The sequence below is a fragment of the Dama dama genome, chromosome 9, assembly GCF_033118175.1.
Source record: "Dama dama isolate Ldn47 chromosome 9, ASM3311817v1, whole genome shotgun sequence".
Taxonomy (NCBI): domain Eukaryota; kingdom Metazoa; phylum Chordata; class Mammalia; order Artiodactyla; family Cervidae; genus Dama; species Dama dama.
The window spans coordinates 95,909,729-95,936,954 of record NC_083689.1 but is presented as its reverse complement, the minus strand read 5'-3'; the positions used below and the strand labels follow the sequence as shown (position 1 = coordinate 95,936,954).

The window sequence follows — 27,226 nt, the reverse complement described above, 5'->3', positions numbered from 1 at the left end:
TGAACGGTCTGCTAATTTTCATCTAAAGCTATGCCCAGGAAAACGTGACCTGTGAAGGTTTGTCTGAAGGATATACAATCACCCAATTGTACAGTTCAATTCAGTACAATTCAGTACAATTCAGCCTTCTTCAGGAATAAAAATAATTCTTTATTCTAAAGCAAAACTCCAGTCTACAAACTGGACAACAAGAAGCTGGGGGCCAGGCTCCTTCTGCCCTGTACCCTATCCATCCTCTTCTCTCCATCACCAGAGGCACCCTATAGACCCGGACAGTCTGAGAACAGTTTATAGAAACCGTGTGCCCCAAAGCCCGGGATCGGTCTTCCGAAGTCAGCACCAGAACAAACGTGCATGCCGACCGGGTTTGTGTGGACCCTGAGTTACGATCAGCAGTATGCCCCAGCTCTCCCATGGGAGGAGCGCACCTGCCCACCATCTCACCTGGTGGCCCCAAATGAAGACCCGCAGGTCGTAGTGCTAAACGACCTGAAGAATTTTGCCTTGTCTGAGCAACTGGTATGTTTTCTCTTCTTGGTTAACAAGAACTAAGAAATTATGCATGGTATCATTGACTTGGCTATTCACCACTCATCTTTGCATCCAGGAAGTAATTAAGGCCCCAGGGTTTGCTACATAACAGACCACCTCACCCCTTTCACCCTGCACATCACAAAGCTCAAAGCCAAATTTACAGTCTGTGTTGCCACATTTTTGGAACTGACTTCCCATACAAAATTACACTCTCTTGGCTTGTTCATGTACAGTCATTCATTCATTCACCAAATGCTTATCAAGTACAAACAATATCCATAATTACTTGATCTGAACAGAGTACTATTTTACCACTGCTATTACAAAATTATCCAATAAATTCTGGTAAGTTGATATAATTTATTTTTAATTTTTTTCTTCTAACCCTATATCATGAACATTTTCAAACAGCTAAAAAGTTCAAAGAATGATACAATAAGCACACATATATCTTGCCCTTAAATTCTCTAATTATTAACACTTTCCTTCTTGGTCTTATCTCTAAATTTTCTCTCTCCCTCTCTCCTTCACTCACAAACCATTTAAAAGTAAGTTGTAATCATCAGGATACTTCAGTTCTAAATACTTTCATATTTACTCATAATTCATATTTATCTCCTAAGAACAAGGACTTTCTTCTACTAAACACAATACTATTATCATATGTAAGAAAATCAACAGTAATTCCATAGTATCATCTAATTTCCCATCCATAATGAAATTTTACCCAATTGTCCCAAGAACATCTTTTAGATGTTTTTATGGAGCCCGGATCCATGCAAGGTTCATGCATCATATCTGGTTATTTCTCACTGGACTGTAATTTAGAGCAGCTCTCTACCACACACACCATTCTTACAAGGATCTGTAGGTTCAAGTTTTTAAGACAATAGTCCTCAAAATGTGATCCAGGTGCCACCTGCTTCAGAATCATCTGGGAGGCTTATTTAAAAATCAGATTCAGACTCCATCCCAGATTCACTGAATCAGAATGCCAGGTGAGTCCTGGACACACTCAAATGTGAAAACAATTGCCCCCAGGCTTTTGAAATGATTTACAATAAATATCAACGGAATGTTTAGACACGGGCTAATAAATGCACCTGGCTGTTCAAGCTGAGGTGGTCTAATTCCATGAAACGAGTTGCTCATCTTCCTTCTCTTCATTTTTTCACTTGTCTTCTGATTTAAGGCTTGGATCATGAAATATTCCAACTAAAACAAGAATCAAATGTTAATTAAAGCTCTGACAGAATTATGTATCTGACATGATTATTTGGACCCCAAATCACAGCTGCCAGTACCATCTACATGTATGCCTTAGCCAGTGCTTTTCAATTTTTTTTATTTTTTAAAAAAATCTATCAGGTAGAACAGTCTGTGTCTTGTCTAAACATAAACTATCATTCAAGGAAAAAACTGCACTTTCTCTTGAATAATCAAGAATGCCAAGTAGTACATCCATGTGACTGTCAATAACCATCTCACAGGCAACTATAACAACCAACACTAGAAAAATTCAAACCAAGACAGATCTCTAGCTTTGTGTCACATATGCTCACAACAATTCAGAAAGTTCACATGTGCTCTACTTTTTTTCCTGAACAAATTACTTTGAAATGCATCCATCATTTCATAAATTAAAAATCTTAACCACACACACTTACACAGCTCTGGGCATGTGATGCCTGGGGCAGAAGTACAAAAGGAGGTCCACATACCACCTACCTAAATATTTAAATGCTGCAAATCAAGAAAATAAACTGCTACATAAAATATATTCTATCCTCCTGCTTTGCCTAGTATGTCATCATTTAAACTGGAAGGCCTGGTTCAGATTTAAATTCTGAGACTCCTCAGAGTTTCCTGCAGCACAGAGAGCTGGCCCCTGACTCCTGGGACCCAAGACCACCCTTCTCCTCTCCGCCTGCCCACCTCCCACTCCCCTACCTGCGGGCGCTGGTGCATGCAGGCAGACATCCACACCTACACAACCGAGGTCCAGCCACTCTCCCCTCCCCTACTAATATCCAGCCACGCCTCGGTCACCTCTCAGGCCTCGGGGTATGCATTATCAGAGCTGTGAACCACCTTCAGGTAGATGGACCCAGGGAAGAGGCTGGAACAGACTGGGCAAACAGACTCAGCGCCAGCTGGCCAGAGGACTCGGGATGCTGGGCTTTGGAGCATGGTCACAGCACAGAACGCAGTGCTCTATGTTAACTATGTAGTAATAGTTACACAATCACAATAGTAAAATTGGTTTATCAGTTTTCACAATCAATAACCAGACAAAGAATAGAAGACAATTACAATTGCACGCCATGGGGAGCATGATTAGACTATCAATATCAAATAATTACATACAACCTGGGGGGTCAAGGAGAGTGATGTGGTAAGTGGAAGTGCATACATGCCCGAGGTTTCATCTGCTCAGCTGGTCTATGTCTTTTGGTTGATGCAGTTAATCCATTTACATTTAAGCTAATTATTAATATTTATGATTCTATTACTGCTTTCTTAATTGTTCTGGATTTATTTTCTATAGGTAAAGATTTTCCTGGGCTTCCCTGGTGGCTCAGACAGTTAAGAATCCGCCTGCAACTCAGGAGACCTGGGTTTGATCCCTGGGGTGGGAAGATTCCCTGCAGGAGGGCATGGCAACCCACTCCAGTATTCTGGCCTAGAGAATCCCCAAGGACAGAGAAGCCTAGTGGGCCACAGTCCGTGGGGTTGCAAAGAGTCGGACACGACTGAGCGGCTCAGCAGAGCACTGGGCTTTTCCTCTCTCGTTTTCTGCTTAGAGAAGTTCCCTTGGCAATTGTTGTAAAGCTGGTTTGGCGGTGCTGAATTCTTTTAACTTTTGCTTATCTGGAAAGCTTTTGATTTCTCCATCAAATCTGAAGGACAGTCTTGCTGGGTAGAGTATTTTTGGTTGTAGGTTCTTCCCTTTCATCACTTTAAATATGTCATGCCATTCCCTTCTGGCTTGTAGTTTCTGTTGAGAAATCAGCTGATAGCCTGATGGGAGTTCTGTTGCATGTTATTTGTCATTCTTCCCTGGTTGCTTTTAATTTTTATCTTTAACTTTTGTCAGTTTGATTACTATGTCTCAAGTGTGTTCTTCCTTGGGTTCATCCTGTTTGGGGCACACTGTGCTTCCTGGACTTGGCTGACCATTTTCTTTCCCATGTTAGGGAAGTTTTCAGTTATTATCTCTTCAAACATTTTCCCAGGTCCTCTCTCTCTTCTCCTTCTGGGACCCCTACAATGTGAATACTGGTGTGTTTAATGCTGTCCCAGAGGTCTGAGACTGTCCTCATTTCCTTCCATTCTTTTTTCTATACTCTGTTCTGCGGCAGTGATTTCCACCATTCTGCCCTCCAGGTAATTTATCTGTGCTTCTGCCTGTTATTCTGCTCTGGATTCCTTCTAGAGTATTATTCATCTCTGTTTGTTCTTTAGTTCTTATAGATCTTTAGGAAATATTTCTTGCATCTTCTCAATCTTTGTCTCCATTCCTTTTCCAAGATCCTGAATCAAATTCACTGTCTTTATTCTGAATTCTTTTTTCTGGAAGGTTGCCTATCTCTACCTCATTTAGTTGTTTTTCTGGGGTTTTACCTTGTCCCTTCATCTGGGACATAACTTTCTGCTTTTTCATGCTGATAATTTTCTGTAATGTGGTTTTGTATTAGTCGATGGGAGACTGTGGTTCTTCTTGCTTCTTCTGTCTGCCCTTTTTGATGGAGGAGGCTATGAGGCTTGTGTAAGCTTTCTGATGGGAGGGACTGGTGATGGGAAAAACTGGGTCTTGCTCTGGTGGGCAGGACCTTGCTCAGTAAAAGCTTTAATCCAATTATCTGCTGACGGGTGGGGTTGTGCTCCCTCCCTGGTAGATTTTTGGTCTGAGGCAACCCGGCCCTGACTTCCTTGGTGGCTCAGATGGTAAAGCGTCTGCCTACAATGTGGGATACCCGGGTTAAATCCCTGGGTCAGGAAGATCTCCTGGGGAAGGAAACGGCAACCCACTCCAGTATTCTTGCCTGGAAAATCCCATGGACAGAGGAGCCTGGTAGGCTACAGTCCACGGGGTCGCAAAGAGTCGGACATGACTGAGCGACTTCACTTTCTAACCCAGCACTACAGGCTAGTCTACAGACTCCATGGTCTGGTTAATGGTGACCTCCAAGGGTGTTTACACCAAAGGGGGCCTTCCCAGACAGCTGCTGCCAGTCTCCCCACCCCCATGATGAGCCCCTGCTGGCCCATGCCTCCATAGGAGACCCTCCAACACTAGCAGGTCATTTTGGTTTAGTTTCCTGTGGAGTCACTGCTCCTTTCCTCTGAGTCTTGATTGGTGCATGCAAGGTTTTGTTTGTGCCCTCCAAGTCTGGAGTCTCCATCTCCCCCAGCCCTGTGGAAGCCTTGTAATCCAATCCCACTGGGCTTCAGGGTCAGATTCCCTGGGGATTCCCAGTCCCTTTGTCAGGTCCGTAGGCTGAGAAGCCCAACACAGGGTTCCAAACCTTCACAACAGTTGGAGAACTTCTTTGGTATTAACTGTTCTCCGGTTTGTGGGTCACCCACCCAGCGGGTATGGGATTTGACTTCATGGTGATTGTGCCCCTCCTACCATCTCGCTGTGGCTTCTTCTTTGTCTCTGGATGTGGGGCATCACTTTCTGGTAGGTTCCAGCGTCCACCTGTCGATGGTCGTTCAGCAGCTAGTGCTCTCATGAGAGGAGTTGACAGCATGTCCTTCTACTCCGCCATCTTGAACTGGAAGTCTCCTGCATTATTTCTAAATTAATTTAAATATAAATAGCCACATGTGCCTAGCGGCTACCACACGGATGGTGCAGGTCAGGAGGGGAGCTACGAGCTGCAGTGGGCACCTCCCCATGCCCTGTGGGGAGGGGTGCAACCAGAGGAGGCTTTCCAGAGCTCAAGGGCACAGGCTGCCCTTGGCCAGGTCTGAGGGTACCACTGCACTGCTCTTCCTCCCTGACTGCTAAACACAAGATATTAATAGTGAAATGCACCTTTCACTCTGACATTAACACTCCATCCATAATCTTGCAAATACCACTGTTTCTTACACTCAAGGTCCCTGTTATATTTTACTATTCAAGGGTCTAAAGGAGACCATTCTGACCTTATTTTCATATTCTCATTGAGTCTTGAGTTAAGGCAAAAGGAAACCACAAAGCTTTTCTCCGGACTCTGACCACTCCTTTGATTGTCATCATGCCTCCAACACTAGCTGTTAGGAACACAGAGAAACAATGAGGGAAAAGAAGCGAATGTGGGAGCTGGGAAATGGGAAGAGTGATCCTGAAAATCTCAGGGTCAGGAACCTGGAAAGGGAACCATGAGCCCAAAGACGCCAAGCGCTCCATCTTCTCCAACAAAAAAAGCCAAACTATCCTTTTCCCTTTCAGTTCAGTTAGGCGCTCAGTCATGTCCGACTCTTTGCAAACCCATGGACTGCGGCACACCAGGCTCCCTTGTCCTCCAGTATCCCCCAGAGTTTGATCAAGCACATGTCCATTAAGTCAGTGATGCTATCCAACCATCTCATCCTCTGCCACACCCTTCTCCTCTTGCCTTCAACCTTTCCCAGCATTAGGGTCTTCTCCAATGAGTTGGCTCTTCACATCAGGTGGCCAAAGGGGTGGAGCTTCAGCATCAGTCCTTCCAATGAATATTCAGAGTTGATTTCCTTCAGGATTGATTCATTTGATTGCCTTGCAGTTCAAGGGACTCTCAAGAGTTTTCTCCAGCACCAGAGTTTGAAAGCACCAATTCTTCAGCACTCTGCCTTCTTTTGGTCCAAGTCTCACACCCACACATGACTACTGGAAAAGCCACAGCTTTGACTATACAGACCTTTGTTGACAAAGTGATGTCTCCATTTTTTAATACACTGCCTAGGTTTGTCATAGCTTTTCTTATAATAACCAAGTGAAGTGAAAATTGTTCAGTCACATCCAACTCTTTGTGACCCCATGGACTATAATCCATGGAATTCTCCAGGCCAGAATACCAGAGTGGGTAGCCTTTCCCTTCTCCAGGGGATCTTCCCAACTCAGGGGTCGAATCCAGGTCTTCGCATTGCAGGTGGATTCTTTACCAGCTGAGCCACAAGGGAAGCCCAACAGTACTGGAGTGGGTAGCCTTTCCCTTCTCCAGGGGATCTTCCCGACCCAGGAATTGAACTGGGGTCTCCTGCATTGCAGGTGGATTCTTTACCAACTGAGCTATCAAGGAAGTCCACCCAAGAACCAAGCATCTTTGAATTTCGTGGCTGCAGTCACTGTCCACAGTGATTCTGGGGCCCAAGAAAACAAAGTCTGTCACTGTTTCCACTTCACGGCAAACAGAAGGGGGGAAAGTGGAAGCAGGGACAACCACCACCACCATTTCACAAGATTAAAACTATTCTTGATTTTAAAACTCAAGTTCTAATTGTGGTTCTAAGAAACAGCTGAAGAACCAACCTGACAGATGACTGATTTCCGTGACTGGGATTCCCACTTACCACTCCTCCGAAGTACTTTCCTATGTAGAAGTCATCGAGGCTGTGCAGCTCAAGGTAGGTGGCCCCCAGCTCTTTAGCGAGTTGGATCCCTTCCGTCGTACTGACGCAGCTCCCTCTGTCTGAGGTGCACAGGGGGCATGTGCAGGGTAATTCTTCTGAGAAAACGAACATGACGAACACGGGGTTTTGAATAAACAGACACACAAAAATGTGCACAGACAACCTGGACATTAAACACCACATTAAGAGCTCACACCAGAATCACAGTTAGGGGCCACTTCATATAGCCACTATCCACTAGACTCTGAATGAGAAGTGTCAATGGTAACAGCAAGGTCCCTAAAATAAATAAGCTTTAAATGGAAGAACAATGAATAAGATCTAATAAAATAGATGAATTTTTAATAAGTGAATGAATACTACCAAGGCTATTACAGTAACTAAAATGCCAGGCCTGCTTCCTCTTACACAACTTCAACCATGAAAAACAATGGGCTGGCATTTTTTGTTGTTGTTGTAATAAACTTTGAATATATTCACTAAGTTTGAATGCATCTTTTACTTAAACAGAATGCTCAATTTGACCTCAATCTCCAAAGCTGCAAAATTGTCAGTCATGGCAAATTTCATATGAAGTACATTCCTATTAATCCAGACATTTCAATGACTGAACTCTATTCAACTGCAGTGACCAAATTCAATCACTTTTCATCTTTTGCTCCAAGATCAAAAAAGTAAAAACTGAAAGCATAAAAAGTAATTACTCACAATGTGAACTGCGCCAAGAATCACAGACAGACCTATGGCTGGGAAGGTGGTAAACCAACCTGCCTGTAAAGACCCTGCCTTAATAAGGCTAAATGTGTACATTCAACCCCATATTTGCCGGCCAGCTTTGCTCTGTTTCACGCTACACTTCAGATACATCATTGTTCAAAAAGCAGCCAAGCCCATTTCCAGGAAATCACGTTGTTGTAGACTGGCTTCCCCGGGAAACAGACTCTGACATGCAGACCGTCTGTGAGGAGGCGGCTCTCTGGGGGTGATCTTGGAAGCAGATCTTCCCAGGGGAGCAAGAAGCTGCGCCCCGAGAGAAAGAACTTGAACTGCACTGTTGTTGCAACAGACACTTCAGTTCCCGGAAAGGAGACTCTGGAGCTTAGACGGCCCTTGAGAGGGGTTCCCCACACAAACCTGGGTTTCTGTACCCCTAAATCAGCCAGTAAGTAGAGGAGGGCTGCCCTGTGGAGGAAGCAAAACCTCGGGCAAGCAGCTTGTATCAGCAGAGGGTAATGCCTGGAAAGGGACTCAGCTGTGACCCCCAGGGGCCAAAAGACCTGGTAACTCAAAGTACAGTGGCCCTGTCAGGGCATTTAGGCTGCTCCCCCATCCCCACAGCATACTCAACAAAAGTCCTACCGATGAACCGCGCAGAGACGGAGCATCTATATGAACACATGGCATGCATACCAAGCATATTCAGTGCCATGTGCATATGTAATACCCATGTGCACACATACACCTAAGAATTAGATAATTTCAATTCACTGAAAGCATTCTGAGCTCAGAAACCATGCATTCACATCCTCATTTTGCAGAGGAGGAAACTGAAGCTCAGAGAGGTTATGACATGTCTAAGCCTCCTTGGGTCTTAGAGATAGAGAAACAATAATAAAACTGTTACTTGCTACACCTGATAAAGAGCCATCAAAAGATAAGATAAAAATTTAGTTTGCATAAAAATGCCATGATTTAAAAATGAAGCTTGATTTCGCTAAAGTACACAATAAATAATAAGTCTAGTCTGAGTTTTTGCATTTATTTTTTTCTAAGATCATATTAGCTTCAGAGCAAATAAAGTTATCATACACAAGTTAGCCTATCTTGAAAAAGAACACACTGGCATTTCACATTCTTTACAAAGCTGTCATAAACAGGGCCTTTGACTCTGAAGACAGAGATCTTCTCATGTCTACAAAGCTCTCCTTATGTTGATGGAATGGGGTGAGTAGGCAGATCATCTTATTAAACATTATTTTGGGACAAAAATAAAATCAGTACCACTTTGAGTGAAAAATTAGCAAGCAAAATGTAAAATAATTGCAAGGAAACAATCTTGGTTTGAGGGAAAAATCCAGCTAGTGTCAGGTCTAACCCAGTTGAGCGGGGTTTTCCGTCATGTGTAGCCACAAGCATCTTACTAATCTAGAAAGTGTCTCCTTATGTCCAATCATTACATCTCCTCTATGCCAGGGAAGACATTGCTTTTTGTTCACTTGCACCCAAAAGGAAAAAATGTCTAACCATTACATATTAGGCAGGAGAATCCACAGAATGTTTATGAATTAAATAAACCAACATTTAGCATTTCATCAGCAACAATCAGGAGACCCCAAATAATTTTAAATTTCAGTGCCTTCTTCAGGACTCACTCCTATTGAGCCTTCCTCAAGAGTCCTAGAACTCTGGGAATCTGTGTTACATTTCCAGTTAACCCTGTAGTCTTTTTTCTCCCCTTATATATTATCTTTCAAGGTATTATCACAAAATGTCTAATTTTTTTCCAAAGTAAACACAATGTAACTCTGGAATTAAGATGAATGGCGTCTCTTTCAAAAGAGTCACTCTGAGAACCGATAGGGATGCTTGGAGAAGGCAATGGCACCCCACTCCAGTGCTCTTGCCTGGAAAATCTCATGGACGGAGGAACCTGGTAGGCTGCAGTCCATGGGGTCGCTAAGAGTCGGAAATGACTGAGCAACTTCACTTTCATTTTTCACTTTCATGCCCTGGAGAAGGAAATGGCAACCCACTCCAGTATTCTTGCCTGGAGAATCCCAGGGACAGAGGAGCCTGTTGGGCCGCCATCTATGGGGTCGCACAGAGTCGGACGCGACTTAGCAGCAGCAGCAGGATGATGCTTACAGTGTTGTCAGTGCTTGAGAGCATTAGACATCCTTTTAGGTATTCCAGCCTAGCAATGTATTAGGCTCTGTCAGAGCTTCAAAAAGACAAGACAGGATGCCTGCTTTCAGGAGCTTAAGGCTATGAATACACCTTTGCCAAGTTTGGAAAAAAAATTTTCTACTTTAAAGACAAATTCAATATTTAATAAAAGCCAAAAATTTATTCAGAGCCAAGTACGACGAAGACACACACACAGTCAAGCTTGTCAAAACACGTATAACAAAGCAAAGAGATGAGACTGACTGTGCTTGCTGAACTTGTTCTTAAAGCAGCTGGAGAGAGAGTTACAGAACACCCAGCAGTTTCACTGGACTGCAAGGGATTACAGGAGGGAGAAATATTCCAGGAAGGAGGAACTATCTGTGTCCTTGAGCTGAAGAGCCAGATTTGGCTTTGCAATTACCTTGCGATCGCATCTCACTTGGCAAATTAATTTCACCCTGTTAGTGAAAATGATTTTTCACGTCTGTATACATCATTCATAACGCCGTTCATTCACGTGTTGAACAAATGCTTTTTGGCCACCACCCCTCAAATAGCAGGGTAATAAAGATACACAGATAACTCAACCTCATTGTCAACCGAGCCCAGGCAGACACAACTGCAGACCATTATAATAAGTACCGAAATAAAGGTGTATGAAGCCACCATAGGAACAGAGGAGAAATTAACTCTGCCTGGAGGACTGGGCAGGGGGGGCGCGGAGGGGCTTGAAGAAGAGGGAACGATTTCCAGGCTAAGGACAAATTCAGCATGCGGACAAGACAGGAGCTGTGCAGAGGGGTACTCTATGGGGTACAACACGGTGCATGCGGAGGCCTGAGTGTGAGAAAAGGAACCCGTCACTTCCACTTTCAAGAGGACAAGCTAAGCCCACACTGCAATCTCTTCTTCCTGCCAAACCACAGAAATCATGAAATAGGGAGTGGGATGGAAGGGAAGAAGGGGGGTGGGGAGAGAAGAGAAGAAGGGAGGTGAATCTATGGCAACACTGAAAAATTAGAGGAGAGACTCTTTTAGGGACATAAACTAGGGGTCCCTGAGAGGATGCAGGTAGCAATCACAGGACCCAAGAGGAACCTGGAGGCTCCAAGGATGGGGGCGCCTCACACCCTGCAGCGACATGGAAGTGCTCACTGCTTCAGGAAGCGGAGTGAGGAGCATCCCAAGGGCACCCGAGTGGCCTGGGGCAGGTCAGATCCAAGATCAGCCTGCACATCCTTCTATACCAGGAGGAGGAAGGACCCAAGAATAAACCACAGTGAGCATGAAGATGCAAATGTGGGGTACCTGGAGTATCAGAAAGCATAATGAGAAGATCAGATTCTCAAACATTGAATTTAAATAACCAACCCATGAAGTTTTCACAATGATTTCAAAGAAAGATGCAGAAGCAGAGAAAAGGGAGAGCTCCACCCACAGTAGTGATAATGATCGTGAAAGCCACTCACTCGTGTTCGACTCTTTGCGACCGCGTGGACTATACAGTCCATGGAATTTTCCAGGCCAGAATACTGGAGTGTAGGTAGCCTTTCCCTTCTCCAGGGCATCTTCCCAACCCAGCGATTGACCCAGGTCTCCCACATTGCGGGCAGATTTTTTTTTTACCAGCTGAGCCACAAGGGAAGCCCCACTCTACTTACAGTAGCGTGCCAACTAATAAATGAAGAAGGAATGATAGGAAATCACTATTTTGCAACCCCAGTGATCACAACTGAAGGGATCCTGCAAAATAATGGGTTTGGATTCTTATTAATAATGTCAGTGTCATGAAAGATACCCCTCCCGCCCCCCTCCAAAAAAAACAGCTAGGAAACTGGGAACTGTTCTGAATTAAGAGACCAGGGAGACATAACTAAATGCAACACACAGTCCTTAATTTCATACTGAATTTAAAAAAAAAGAAAAAGAGCTTTAGAATACATGGAAAAATGTGAATATGGGTTATACTTTAAATAATAATGTAAACAAGTAATAGCATGTTTCTTGAGTGATGATTGTACTGTGCTTAATAGGAAAATGGTTCTGTTCTTAGATAAGACATCCTAAATTAATCAGGATTGAAGAAATTCCATAATGTTTACAGTTTACCATCAAATGGTTCAAACAAACAAAAAAAGTATATGTTTATAATTTCTGGAGCTTACTGTCCTATTCTTGTCAAGTTCTTAGGTTTGAAATTTTGCAAATAGAAAAAAAAAAAGATGAAAGTTTCTAGAAGATTGAAAGAGTTGAGTATTATGATCTGACATATTCTAGGATGGTTATTCTGAGAGAATCTATTTCAGAAAAAAGCCAAGCAGGAAAAATTGACCAGAGGCTGATTAACCAGCAAGCCTAAGCTTCAAAGCCCTTCCTTATGGCTTGTTTCCAAAGTCATGGAAGAAACCTGGGCCTTGGGTTCTTTCACATGACATACACTTTTGTAAAATATGCAAAATGAGACAGTCTGACTATGCCTGGTGAAGACACCAGCCTCTTTGCAATCTAACTCACGTCACCTTGCATCAGGCAGCTTTGGAATAGCTGTGGACATTTTTAGGATGCCGCTAAAGAGGAATTTAAATTTAGGTTTAGTGAGATACTATTTGCGGTCTGTAGTCACTTCCTTGTAAGTGTTTGCGAGCTGTCTCGGTACATGAACGGCCTCCAGGAATGCTTCTTCCACCCCCAGTGCAGACTAGTCCAGCATCAGGACACAAAGAGGCAGAGCTGAGAGACAAACACAACACAAACTGTTGTGCCAACATCAAAAAAAAAGCCCAATTATCATTCCTTTTGCTCTACAGAAAATCTCAGAAAGTGGCCATCATGTGAAGACTTGATCAAAGAATCTGCAGCCAAAAAAAATATAAGGAAAGTTAGAGAAGTGTCAGGTTTTTAAACAAATTTTTTTTTAATGTCTGGGGTGTTTGATAGTTCTTTTGGAGTTATAATTTATTTTGCTTTCTTTTCACATTCTAAGTAAAGATTCATTTGTATACATGTATGTCTGCTATTTTGTAGTTTTTTTCTTTCTTACAAAGAACCTCTACAAAATTGTACAGATCTCAAATCCTACAAAATTTGGAACTGCCCGTCTAGGCCAAAAAGAAAGTCACTCTGACAGATAATTAAATCACTAGGATCTGAAATTCAGTAAAGATGATGAGTTTGAGGTTTATTTAAAATATAAATCAAAACAGCTTCCGAGTCAACTGGATGTGCAGAACAGGAAAGAAAGACTGCTTGGATGATTCTAGTGTGGGTGAACAGATAGGTTTGGCATCATTTATCAAGACTGGGGGAATTCAGAATGAAATTAGAACACTTCTTAACACTTATCTTAACACAAAGATAAACTCAAAATGGATCAAAGACCTAAATGTAAGATCAGAAACTATAAAACTCTCAGAGGAAAACATAGGCAGAACACTCGATGACATAAATCAAAGCAAGATCCTCTATGACTCACCTCCTAGAGTAACGGAAATAAAAACAAAAGTAAACAAGTGGGACCTGATTTAACCTAAAATCTTTTGCACAACAAATGAAACTATAAGCAAGGTGAAAAGACAATCCTCAGAATGGGGGAAAATAATAGCAAATGAAACAACTGACAAAAGATTAATTTCCAAAATATACAAGCAGCTCATACGACTCAATGCCAGAAAAACAAACAATCCAATCAAAACGTGGGGAAAAGACCTAAACAGACATTTCTCCAAAGAAGACATACAGATGGCTAATAAACACATGAAAAGATGCTCAACATTGCTCATTATTAGAGAAATGCAAATCACAACTACAATGAGGTATCATCTCACACCGGTCAGAACTGCCACCAACAAAGTCTACGAACAATAAATGCTGCAGAGGGTGTGGATAAAAGGGAATGCTCTTGCACTGTTGGTGGGAATGTAAATTGATACAGCCACTATGGAAGATGGTATGGAGATTCCTTAAAAAACTAGGAATAAAACCACCATATGACCCAGCAATCCCACTCCTAGGCATATACCCTGAGGAAACCAAAATTGAAAAACACACAGGTATCCCTTTGTTCACTGCAGCACTCTTTACAATAGCTAGAACATGGAAGCAACCTAGATGTCCATCAACAGATGAATGGATAAAGAAGTTGTGGTACATATACACAATGGAATATTACTCAGCCATAGAAAGGAACACACCTGAGTCAGTTCTGATGAGGTGGATGAACCTGGAACCTATTATACAGAGTGAAGTGAGTCAGAAAGAGAAACATAAATACCATATTCTAACACATTTATATGGAATCTAGCAAAATGGTACTGAAGAATTTACTTACAGGGCAACAATGGAGAAACAGACATAGAGGATAGATTTATGGACATGGGGAGAGGGGAGGAGAGGGTGAGATGTATGGAAAGAGTAACATGGGAACTTACACTACCATATGTAAAATAGATAACCAATGGGAATTTGCTGTCTCAGGAAACTCAAACAGAGACTCTGTATCAACCTAGAGGCGTGGGGTGGGGAGGGAGAGGGGAGGAAGGTTCAAAAGGGAGGGGATATATGTATCCCTATGGCTGATTCATGTTGAGGTTTGACAGGGAACAGAAAAATTCTGTAAAGCAATTATCCTTCAACTAAAAAAATAAATTAAAAAAAAAGATTGGGGAACTCAGTAGAAAGAGGAAGGTATTTGTGGAGACATGGGTCAGGAGAGAGACTGGAGCCAGAGAAAGAGACTGGGTAAGCACCGTGTTGCTGCAGGGGAAGTGAGGACAACAGATTAGCAGGTTCAGGTCAGAGGAAACAGCAAGAAGAGGTGAAGAAAAAGGATGGGACCCTGGGCAACAGCTACAGGATGTACTGACTCGGTGCATGTGTGTGAGGGAGGCTCAGGGGGCCAGGAAATAAGACAGAGAATTACAACAACCAGGAAAAGAAAAAGTAGCTTTTGCTGAGTGGAGAGAGAGATGTGTTTGAATAACTTCAAAGGGAAGATTGTTATTAAAACGCCAATTAAATTGGGCGACAGGCATGTAATTGGCAGCCCTGAGTGAAAACAAACCCAGCATCATTGCAAAAGTCAAGTCAGACTATAGTGGACTCAAGAATGAATGGGAAGTCAGGAAGCAGACTCAGGAAGTGTGGATGACTCGTTTAAGAACCGTGACCAGCAATAAAAAGAAAGTTAGGGAAGTAGAGGGGACATGGGGTGAAAGAAGGGTCAAGCCTGCTTTATTCACATCTACTAATGCTAAACAAACATCTACCGTGTGACCCCAAAATCCTGCTAAGCATCATCTACCTAAGCATCATCAAAAGAATGCAGAGATAAACCCTGGTGTACTCATACAATGGGACAATACACAGCAATAAAAGGAACAAATTACAGATGAGTTTTGCATGCATGAATCTCAAAAGTATCACACTAACTGAAATCAGTCAAACATAAGACACTGCATATTGCATAATTCCATTAGTATGAGGGTCAGGAACAGGTAAAACTAACTTATGATGTTAGAAGTCAGAATAGCAGCTACCTCTGGAGAGGGGTGTTATTAAGTGGGTAGGGGCATGAGAGGCTTCTGGAATGAGGAGAAGTTCTATATATCTTGATCTGTAGGAGATGGCTGCATAGAGGCACACACATGTAAAAATGTATTGAACTGTGCTCTAAAATTAGTGAAGTCTAATGTCCTTTATTTTGCTATACTTCAATAAAAAGGAAGGAAAAAACGAATAAAAACAGAATTTTAAAGACAGTTTTACTGAGGAAATAATCCTTACGAGCTAGAAAACACCATCAATTCAAAGAGAATTCTGAGTTGACCCTGAGATAATCTGACAACAGTATGCAGAGCAGCAACTACTGAAACCGACTGAACCAAAACCACCCACCAGCTGTGGAGTCAACGATACTCTGGAGGTGGGGCTGTCAAAGCATTCAGCTCATTCACTGCACACCTACCTAAGAACTCAGCTCTCAACCCCACATCCTTATGGGGACAATTTATCTTTCCCAACCGATAGTCCCGTAGATTGTCAAAAACAGTTTTCCAGGGCTCAGCATCAGCCCAATAACTCTCCCATATCAAAAAAGAACACAATGACTGACTTCCTTCACTTCAGAAAACTAAGATCATGTCATCTGGTCCCATCACTTCACAGCAAGTAGATGGGGAAACAGGGGAAACAGTGACTGTCTTTATTTTTGGGGGGCTCCAAAGTCACTGTAGATGGTGACTGCAGCCATGAAATTAAAAGACGCTTGCTCCTTGGAAGAAAAGCTATGACCAACCTAGACAGCATATTAAAAAGCAGAGACATTACTTTGCCAACAAAGGTCTGTCTAGTCAAGGCTATGGTTTTTCCAGTAGTCATGTATCATGGTGAGAGTTGGACTATAAAGAAAGCTGAGTGCAGAAGAATTGATGCTTTTGAACTGTGGTGTTGGAGAAGACTCTTGAGGGTCCCTTGGACTGCAAGGAGATCTAACCAGTCCACCTTAAAAGAGATCAGTCCTGGGTGTTCACTGGAAGGACTGATGCTGAAGCTGAAACTCCAATACTTTGGCCACCTGATGCAAAGAACTGACTCATTGGAAAAGACCCTGATGCTGGGAGGGATTGGGGGCAGGAGGAGAAGGGGACGACAGAGGATGAGATGGTTGGATGGTATCACTGACTCGATGGACATGAGTTTGAGCAAGCTCCAGGAGTTGGTGATGGACAGGGAGGCCTGGCGTGCTGCAGTCCATGGGGTCACAGAGTCGGACAGGACTGAGCGACTGAACTGATACTGATACTTCACTTCTGTAGAACAGTTTAAAAGAAAACCTTGTACCCATGAGAATCACAGTAGTTTGTGACACTTATGTTTGACGTCTCATAATCATAGCCAATGATGAAGAGATGACAGCTGGCAATTTGAACCCAATCATTTTGCTTTCAAAAAAAAAAAATATTACCAATCGTCAATAAACGTAATGCTTTTCAAAACTATCATGGTACCTGCACTCTCAGATAAAAGAAAACTACTTACCATTTTGTCTTGTACCAACAGCAGCAATGATTACTGGAACTGAATTTAATGCTCTTTTTATCACTGGAATATAATTATCCTTCACTTCATGGAATGAAAACTTGTCGTTTACATTGTATTTGATCACAATGATGTCCGCACCTCCAATTAGATTTCGAGAGGTATACCAATCACTGTCAAAAATGTCCTAAACCAAAATGTAAAGAGCAATCTTTAGTCTGCCTATCTTCAAATTCATCATGAAATAAACTGTAATATATTAGTTTAATTTTTTTGCTACATTTTATTTTTTTAATTCATTAAAAAAAATTATCAACAAAAAGAACAAAAATGAAAGATAGATAAAAATTTATCTTTTAAAAAGTAACTACAAGAAATTTAAAATGTTTGAAGTCAATCAACTCTTCAAATTTTTTTATATTCATTTAGCCTGGAGAGCTTTGTAGTGGTAAAACAGAACCTAGAGGATCCCTGAGACTCTGATGAAATAAGAAACCTCTTTCAACACCTGGACTCAAAAATAAGCACTTTGTTTTAAAATTATGCCATAGCCTTATCACCTATAGTTTCAAAAATGTAACACTGCATTTTAGATACTAGCGCATCAGTGTGAATAAGGAAGATTCAGAGGATTTTCTGTGACCCAGTTAGTGCAGGATTGTTCAGTGTTTTGGATTATAATTACTGTGAATGCCGTGGAGCTCCATGTATTTTTTATATATATGCAAATTTCATATATATCTCTCGACTTAATCCATTCTTTGGACCGTTCTACATATATATAGTGGTTTAAGGGAGGAGAATGGGGCAGGGAGAGGGTATGTTTTCTTAAAAAATGGTGTGTATTTTAAGATGTTAACATGGTAAGGAATATACTTGCAATTCATATATTTTCCTCCTATCAATTAAAAATTCAGGTTAAACCTTTCCAGTTTTGAAATCCACCAGCACAACACAGGAGACATCAGTTTGATTCCCGGGTTGGAAAGATGCCCTGGGGGAGGAAATGGCAACTTGCTCCAGTATTCTTGTCTGGGAAATCTGATGGACAGAGCCTGGTGGGCTTCAGTCCATGGGGTCCCAAAGACTGAGGGATGGAGCATGCACATTAATAACACTTATATTTAGAATAAAGGTCAAAAGTAATTTATAAAGTTTTTAAGGATAAAACTTTGCACTCTGATATTTTAAAAATAATTTTTCAAAGTTATTGCGTGAACAGTGGTATAAGAAAAATACTTGTATGTACCTTAAAACCATTGCTAAATATGCATAAGTGGCCTCCTTCTTCCATTCTGGTTAACTATTAATCATTATTTGTCCTTTCCTGTGGCCTTTGGTATGTATTCTTAGGATGTAATAAAGCTAGATTAAGAAAATAGCTAGATGTGGCTCACAAGTCCAAAAAACTGTTGGCCTATGAAAGTTTGCACTTCGAAGTATGAGTGTTCAAAACAGGGTTTCAATCAATTGCGACAGAGCTTTTATTCTGCTAGAAAATTCTGGAGAAGGGTCACGGCAATGCCCTTTTGCAGAGTTTCTTCTAACCAGTACACCCCCATGTCCTGGCCAAGCCTCTCCCAATTCCCTACACCCTCACAACCTGCCCATTTCCAAAAGTATACTCTGAGTAATACGAATGACAGGATTTTTAGATATGAATACCTTACTCAAAGTGGGACGGACACAGCGTTTTTAGAGGAAGATTTTAAAACAAAACAGAAGAAAAAAAAAGAAAAGAGAAAAAAGAAAAAACAAAACAAAACAGAAAAAGAGGCCAACTATGGGGCTACAAACAGCAAAGGCAAAACTTTGAACATAGTGGAGGATGTCAGAAGAGGGAAAAGCAGAATGGGACACAGATCAAGAAAATGTGAAAGCTTCCCAGAAGATCTCTATGCTAATTTCCAAATCCCAAACCACAAAACCCCTTCAGTTCCAGCTGTATCTGGTATAGTATTCAAGCTCAAAGTGTCTAAGTACAACAGGGTATGTAAGTACAGTAAAGAAAGAGGACAAAGTCAGATGAGTAGGACGAACAAACGAAAGAAGTGGGAGCAAAATCAAGCAGCCACTTAACTCTGAGAGAACAAATCAAAAGTAACTGCTCTTTGCATTCCAAACGGTTCCAAACTCCAGAATGCTGGAGAGGTGTAGAAGGAAAAAGGAGACATTTAAGGGAAAATATTATGAGGAAATGGGTTTTGGCTTCATTAACTCTGTGGTATTGAGGATATAAAGACTATAACTAATTTTATTTTTTAATACAAATCAGAGCTTCAAACCCTGCACAAGAAATGTGTGCATATATTACCTCATTGCTTTTTATGGAATATTCCTGGTAAACAGGAAAAGATCTAGAAATGAAATAATAAAATTGTTTTAAAAATGTGGACTTGAGAGACATATTATTAATAATAAGCTACATAAAATGAATTTGAAGCTCATTTATTTAAAGTGCCAAGTATAAATGGCAAAGATCCAGAGTAGCGCAGTAGACCTACAGAAGAAAACTAGGAAAGAGGAGTACAACTATGCCATTCTAACTCCAAGGAAACAACGCTACATTTCTTCAAATTATCTCAAAGAGAAAATGTCCCACTGATTTCTAGAAATATGAAGGAAATCAAGTTCTCCTAGTCTACTAACATAAATAAATCAGTTCCAGGATTTCCTCAGGGTAGTTATGCAACACGAGGCTTGGAGCCACATTTGGGGAATGGAACTCATCTTTTAAAAAGAATCTGAATTTTCACAGTGAAACAACAATTTCATTCTACTTGGTTGTGGGGCTGCGACACAGCATCTATTAATGCTAAGGACTAACAGGCTGCCTGTGTGTATTTGTGTGTAAATCTCCAGTGATACGTAGGAAAACTTTACTTTTGCTTAGTGTAAGCAATACATGCCTATTAAAGTCGTGATACTTTATTATTATCATAGCTACCACTTATTAAGTATTTACTACATGCCAGTCTGGATGCTAATAACTTTACACTATTCTCTCATTTACTCTTTGGCATGGCCCAGTGTTGGGGGGGGGGGGGCGGTGGAGGGGTGATTATTATGTTTATTTTACACACAGGGAAAATAAGGACAAAAGAAGATGAGTGTCTTTACCCAGGAACACAGCCACTAAGTAGCAAGGTGCAGATCTGAAACCAGCTCCTTTTGATAGCAAAACTTGTGCTCTATCTGCTTTGCTGTGTTTAATATTCTGATTCAGTACATGTCAAATACCAGCTGATGAATACAATCAACTATCATACCTCCAATGGGCTTTTACTTACCACCTACAGAAGGAAAGCATCTTATAAACAGTAGCTCTACAAACACATTCTACAATGCCTGAAGACCATTATAACCCAGAAAACTGTGCCTGGTTACATACAAACTCAATGCCTTAAAAAGGGCCAGAGTCTAACCAAACAAAAGTGATCAGAATAATAAAACATAATAATCAAAAACCTAGACGACAAAGGTTAATTTTAACTGATTTGGAAGATTTCATTCACTACAATCCATGGGATCACAAGTACTGCTTTTTGTTAAATTATTAATAATAACATCAACAGGAGTTAACTGCTCAAAAAACAAAAAATAAACAGGAAAGGTTATCCTAACATCCTAATTCAGCTTATTTTATTTCCCCTACATTTATTTACTCTATTCACTCAATATTTGTTCAGCTGAGTGTAGACTCAGTAAGTTTTTGGATTGTAAGATTTTTCACAATGAAATGATCAAAGGGGAAGAAGGGTTTCATTCGCTTGCATGGACTCCAGCCAGTTCTCTGCCCATGCTTCTTATGATCAGTATCATCAATGTTGTAATTAGGAGTTTAATAGCCTCCCTGTTAGACTGAAAAAGCCTGTTTTTCATTTATTTTAGTCTACTAACATAAATTTACTTTTTAGCTGAAAATTTATTTGGACAAGTGATCTTTTCTTTCTGTAACATGGAAATCCGCATAAGAAATGTTTTTACGGACATTTTATACATTTCTTTGGAAAGGTGTATCAGTAGCTTATAGTCCCCAGTTCACTTTTCTTAAACTGTGGTTTAAATGTATATCTCACATAAAGATAACTTGTATTCTTTTCAGACCTTAAACTTTCTTGTTATAAAATATAACACTTAGCTGCAATGTCGATTCTACACTAGTAAAGACTCAGAAACTTTGAAATAAGGTTACATGAAAACATTCTTGATGCTACTGTGTACTCAAAAACATTTATATACCATCAGGGTGTAGATTTCTTTCTTATTTTACCACTCCAGAATTAGACTAGCATTTATCAACTTCATTACAATTTCTTCTAATCATTGCAAATTTTAAAGCTTTTTTCAAGTCCCAAGATAGTATCAGCAATATTTCTGATTTAGGGGTCATAAAAAAGAAATGGCTAAATATATCAAGAACATCTGCACTATTAAAATTAAAAACTAATTAAAAATTTTTTTTCAAAGTGCTATAAACGAGTCGTTTAAAATTAATTCTCAGTCTCTAACTTTCCCCCTCCTTTCCAGGGGGTCCTATTTCTGAGCTGGCCCCCAGTGAAATGTATCTTGGCTCTGTCGAGCTTTCATAGATCTTTATTTTTAGAACACTCATATTACTATATCACCCACACAGGGTAAGCATGAAAAAAAAAAAAAAAAAAAAACACACACTGCTCTCTGCTGGTGAAACTTAGTGACCCCTGTCCCTTGGGGTTGGGACATTTAAGGGTCAGCTGTCTTAAACAAGAGACAACCCACAATCGTGAAACGCTCGCCTAAGTGCTTCACATCCTCACTGGGGCTTTTTTTTTTTTTTTTTTGCCTTCTAAGAGTGTTCTTTGATTAGGCTGGCCCCTGCCCCCTGAAACGAAGGATCAAAGACTTTCCCCAAAATGTTTTTTAAAAAAAGAAAACTCTCCCCAGGTGACCTGGACGTTGACAGTCATGAAAGTGGGGGGGGGGGGGGGGGGGCGGGGGGAAAAAGGAAAGGAAAGCTCCGTCAGCCCCCTTACCCAGACGGGACAGTCGTGGACCACCAGCTTGACGTTCCCAAACGCGCTGGCCTGATACTCGGTGAAGACGGGCCGCGCGGCCGCGCCGCTCGCGCTCAGCAACAAGCTGCTCTCGTCCCCGGAGACCAGCGGGCTTCTCCCCAGGTAGGCGCGGATGAGCCCCGACGGCCGGCTGTCCTGGTGGAACGCGTCCCCCTCGTTCCCCAGCGCCACGATGTGAATGGACCTAAGGCGGCCGAGACCGGGGGGGAGAAGAGGCGCGTGGTGAGCGCGGGGCGCGCCTTCGTGGGCGCGGGGGGCAGCGCGCGGCGAGGACGGGCGCGCGAGAGCCCCCCGGGCCCGGGGTGGGGCGCACGGCACGCGCCGGGGCTGGAGACCAGAGCGGGCCCGCGACGCGTACGTACATGGTCTCCAGTCCCCCGGGGCCGGGCGGCGACGCGGAGAAAGGTCGGCTCTTCGCGGCCTCCGGGGGGCCAGGCGGCGGCGTGGGCTCCGCCCTCCCACCACCACCACGCGCGCCCCCCAGCAATCAGCTCATCCCCGGCCGCGTCTCCCCCTCCTCGCGCGCCTCCAGCGCCGCGCGGCCGACGCAGAGCGGGCGGGCGAGCGAGCTCCGGGGGCCGCGTGCGCGCCGCCAGCCAGTCAGGAAGTGGCGGGGCGCATCCCGGGGCGGGGGGGACCCGCCGCTCCCGCTCCCGGGCCCCCGCCGCCGCCGCCGCGGAGACTCGCCGGGCGCCGCGCTCCCCCGGCCAGGCGGCCCGCCGCCGCGCCTGCTGCTTCTGGCTCGGCGGCGGGTGGGGGAGAAGCCGGGCCTCCGCCCCCTCTGCGGGCCGGGCGGCAGCCGCACGTGCCGGCCTTGGAGAGGGGGGTGTCCTCGGGCGGACGCGGGGCCCTCGCTCCCCGCTGAGGCTCCCCCCCGAGCCCGGGCGGCGGCGGCGGCGGCGGCGGGCCGGATACAAAGGAACGGGCAGCGCGGGGCGCCGCGGAATATAAATTAATAAATACGACGCCCCGGCCCGAGAGCTCCCGGTCACCAATCCGCCTGCAGCAAGTTTGCTCAACTCGAAAGGCTGTAACCGGAGCCGAGCCGGGGAAAGGGGCGGGGGGTGGTGATGGGGCGGTTGCGGCCCCTGCTCCCTAAAGACTCGGGGAAAAAAAAAAGAAAAAAAGGTAAGGGAAGCCAGGGAATCCAGCCCCCTGGCCGCTCCAGCAGCCCGATTTTTTTTTTTTTTTCTCCCCCCCTTCTTGGCCTTGACCAAAAGTGTTTTTACCAAGTCTGCCGCTTGTTCATTTGTCAGCATGTAGTACAGCTGTTTTCTACAATCATACTTGGGAGAAAAAAAAGAAAGGCAACATTCATCGTGGTGCAGAAAGGGTTCTTTGTTCACGCACCAATTAATTCGCGAACGTCGCTTCTCGGGAGGATTATTTACTACTTAAAGCTATATTTGGCATCTTTTTTGACCAAAAGCCGGAGGATTTTTGTTGTTGTTGTTAAGTGTTTAGGTTCTGATTGTGATGACTGTAGGAAGTCGTTATGCGTGAGGTTGCTTAACGTGTTTACAGATCAAATGCGAGCTTACGTGGGGAGGTTTTCGGTACGCGTTATGGCTACATGGTTAATAATAGCTCCTCAGACCAGCTGAAAAAATAACGATCATGCTAATGCAAGGATACTTTAGATTCTTTCATGATAACGCCCTGAACTAAAGGCTGTGAGTGTCCCCAAAGGGCCTCAAACCGCCTCGATGCAAGTGAACACTGGAATCCACTGGATTCGAAGAGGAGCTAGAGTTTACTCTGGGGCTCTGCCTCTCCATAAACATGAAAATTCTTGCAAGTGCTCCGTGTTGAAAGAGTTCTTGTTTATCCCTTTATTTATTTTGCCCTACTTTAAAATGTTGCTGTTTCTTTTCTCAACAGAGCTATTTTGAGGCTATGAAACAGGCGGTGCTGAGTAGGGTAGTGAAAAAACCCCAGGGTGAGAGGCGTTTGGAATGTGAGCAGCTTTTTATTGTGGGCCCCGGTTGCTCAGCTGAAAGGAGTTTAATAGTTTCTCGTGCTCAGATAGGGTATAATGGGGGGCATTCTTTATGTAAGTCACTGATGTTTAAAAATCTTATTTCCCTTTGCACCCAGTGTAGTTTCTGTTTTAGTCTCTAGAAGCACCCCAAAAGAGTACAAGATCACCTTTTCTCATGGGTCATCAATCACCACCAGTAACCCCAAGTCCAAAACAAAGACACTGGAATGGTTGAATGGATATGGAAAAGGTGGTATATACATAGAAAGAAATATTCTATCTAAGAAAAGAGGGAAATCCTGTCACATGTTACAACATGAATGAATCTTGAGGGCAATAAGCTAGTCATAGAAAGACAAAGACTGCATTATTCCACTTACATGAGATATCTCAGGTAGTCAGACTCTTAGAAAGCAGAATGCTAGTTTTAAAGGGGCTTTTGGGAGAGGAAAATTTGGAGTTCAATGAATATAGAGTTTCTGTTTTGTAAGATGAAAATGTGAAAAGAACTGTTGCAAACAAGGTGCATAGTACTGTGCATTTTTAAATGGTGGCAATGGTCAGTGTTGTGTTTAATGCATTTTACCTCGAGACAGAAAGAGAGTTAGAGTTGCTGGAAACTGGCAGGAAGGGTTGCGAAGCTGGGAAGTTGCTGGGAAGTGGCAGACAGCGTTCAGTTTTTCCTCCGTTATTGAGTATGTAAGCCAGGCCAGCACTGGTACGCACGGGAGATATTAAGATACATAAGACCCAGTCCTTATCCTTGAGAAGCTAAATCTATTATTAATGGTCACTATGTTGTGAATATTGATGCATCTGATCCTTTTGAAAATGTACTTGTTCATTAAAAACTATCATGCAGGCTTATGCATTCAGTAATAGAGGTGGGAACAAAGGACAAGGATAAAGTTCAGTCAACATTAAGAAGAGACCTGTACCTTCTCTGTCATCAGAGAGAAGTGCATGGAGGAAGTAACCGCTGTCTTAGGTCTTAGAAGAGGAGGAGAAGCCTGCTAGCTTGGCAGGAAGGGGAGGTAAGAAATACTGGAAACAACGGACAGACCTTATTTGAAAATCACATGCAAAGATGGAGAGATGTGGATGATCATGGCTTATTCAGGGAACAGCAAGAGCTAAAATTAGTGCTGGTCTTCTGACGCCTTCATTACAGCAGGCAGAAGTGAGGGTGGTAGAGGCTTCCCAAGAGATTTCCAAAGTCAGACTTGGTGATACTCAAGTTATAACCTTGGAATCTCTAGACCAACTCTGTTTATTTGACAAAGACTAGCTGGATGCTCACCAAACCCATTTTCTCTTCCAGGCCCCATAGATAAAGGACATTTCCCAGAGTTTTTGCATGTAGATATGGCCATGAGATTAGTTCTCACTAGTGGAAGGAATATGATCCCTCCTGAGCAGTTAAGAAGTGTACCATCTCCATTTTTTTTCATCTGGCCATCTACCAACTGGATGAAGCCAGGTCAACCTTGAAGCCATGTGTTTGAATGTGCTTAATCTGCAGCTTGGAAGCAACCTGCGTCTCTGAATGATTAGTTACAGCAGAGCCTCCTCACCGCATGCAGTGTACTGATATGAGTGAGAAGACAGACCTTTATTGAATTAAACCAGACATTTTGGGGTCAATTATTACAGGAGCTAGGCACACAATATCACTAATGGTCCATTTCCTGATATCTTAAAGATTTTTTTTTCATAACTATCTTAAAGACTACCTTTTAAATAATCATTTCTCTTTTATGTACAATTTTTATTTGTTTTATATATTTGTAGTTTCCCTCATTAGTAGCATTAAGGGTTTGTTTGTTTTTACTTTTCCCAGGGTGTAACAAATTGGACTATCTTATGTCCTCCAACCTCAAGGTCACTGCATAACACACAAGGAAGGATCTACAGCCTTAACAGTATGTTTTTGTTTCCTGGCTGGCATGCCATCATTTCATATTCATTCAGATAGATGTTCTTATCCTGAGATAACATATAACCGCATATGAATGTAAGATGCATCTCCAAAGTGGGCAGCCGACATCAACCCCTGAAATTCCTGAAAAGGTATTTGAATTTTTATCTTCAGACATTTATTTTTTACTCTCCCCCCCCAAAAAAAAGGAAAGAAAGTAAGCTCTGCTGATATTTAATCAGGATTGGTGGTGGCACCCCGATTTGATCCCAAGGTGGGCGGGCATTCCGGGTGTTCTGGGGAGAGGGTGGGAGCATCACAGCACACAGTGAGAGGGGAGGACCCTCTCCTTTCCTCACTTTTTTAAAATTGTTTTTTAGTTGAAGGATAAATGCTTTACAGAACTGTGTTGGTTTCTGCCAAACAACAATATGAATCAGCCCTAGATATACATATGTATAGGTTGAACATATTGCCACATGTTGCAGTTTCTGTATCTGACTAAATGGATTTATAGATGATATTTAAGTAAACCATTACAGCATGGATCAATGGAGGCAATGTTAATAATGCAAGAACAGGCAAACACAATGGACTGAGCTGACATTTCGGGCACTCTTTGGGAGTCACACTGCAAGGTGAAAAACTAATGACTAGTCAGACTGACATTCGGTTGGCAGTAATCGTTAACAACTGTTTTAACAGACTTAGAGAATGGACTTGTGGACACAGCAGAGGAGGAAGAGGGTAAGACGAACTGAGAGAGTAGCCTTGACATAGATACGCTATCCTGTGTGAAATAGACAGGCAGTGGGGAGCTGCTGTTTATCACAGGGAGCTCGGCCTGGTGCTCTGACAACCTGGGGGTGGGTTGGAGGGAGGGGGCATATGTTTGCTGATTCACATTGTACAGCAGAAGCCAACATAGCACTATAGAGGAATTATTCTCCAATTAAAAGTAAATTTTAAAAAAACTGTTTTAGGTATGGATTTATAGTTACTTTGGCTAACATCTTCACCTGGAGGATGCATTACAGTTAATAGATAATGTTCTGAGTAAAAGTGAAAGTCACTCAGTCATGTCTGACTCTGTGTGACCCCATGGACTGTAGCCATGGGGTCCTCTGTCCATGGAATTCTCCAGGCCAGAATACTGGAGTGGGTAGCCATTCCCTTCTCAGGAGATCTTCCCAACCCAAGGATCGCACC

At 42.7% G+C, this 27,226-nt stretch overlaps 2 protein-coding genes across 4 annotated transcripts in view; one reads left to right on the top strand and one right to left on the bottom strand.

Annotated features, from left to right (window-relative positions):
* The window catches only part of RHOBTB3 (Rho related BTB domain containing 3), a 59,532-nt gene extending 36,904 nt beyond the window's left edge, over window positions 1-22,628 (bottom strand). Inside the window, exons 1-5 of the mRNA XM_061152045.1 lie at window positions 22,481-22,628; window positions 22,077-22,302; window positions 17,062-17,248; window positions 7,078-7,232; window positions 1,638-1,749 (exon numbers count right to left, since the gene is read on the bottom strand). Coding sequence (XP_061008028.1) covers window positions 1,638-1,749; window positions 7,078-7,232; window positions 17,062-17,248; window positions 22,077-22,302; window positions 22,481-22,482 — 682 coding nt within the window. The 5' untranslated portion in view covers window positions 22,483-22,628. The remainder of the gene's footprint in view (window positions 1-1,637; window positions 1,750-7,077; window positions 7,233-17,061; window positions 17,249-22,076; window positions 22,303-22,480) is intronic.
* A 747-nt stretch (window positions 22,629-23,375) lies between these two features.
* The window catches only part of SPATA9 (spermatogenesis associated 9), a 52,389-nt gene continuing 48,538 nt past the window's right edge, over window positions 23,376-27,226 (top strand). For 2 of the 3 annotated variants that reach the window (XM_061152039.1, XM_061152037.1), the window contains exons 1-2: window positions 23,376-25,133; window positions 25,940-26,169. The gene's annotated coding sequence lies outside the window, so the exon portion shown is untranslated. The remainder of the gene's footprint in view (window positions 25,134-25,939; window positions 26,170-27,226) is intronic. The other variant, XM_061152040.1, reaches the window with a different exon arrangement.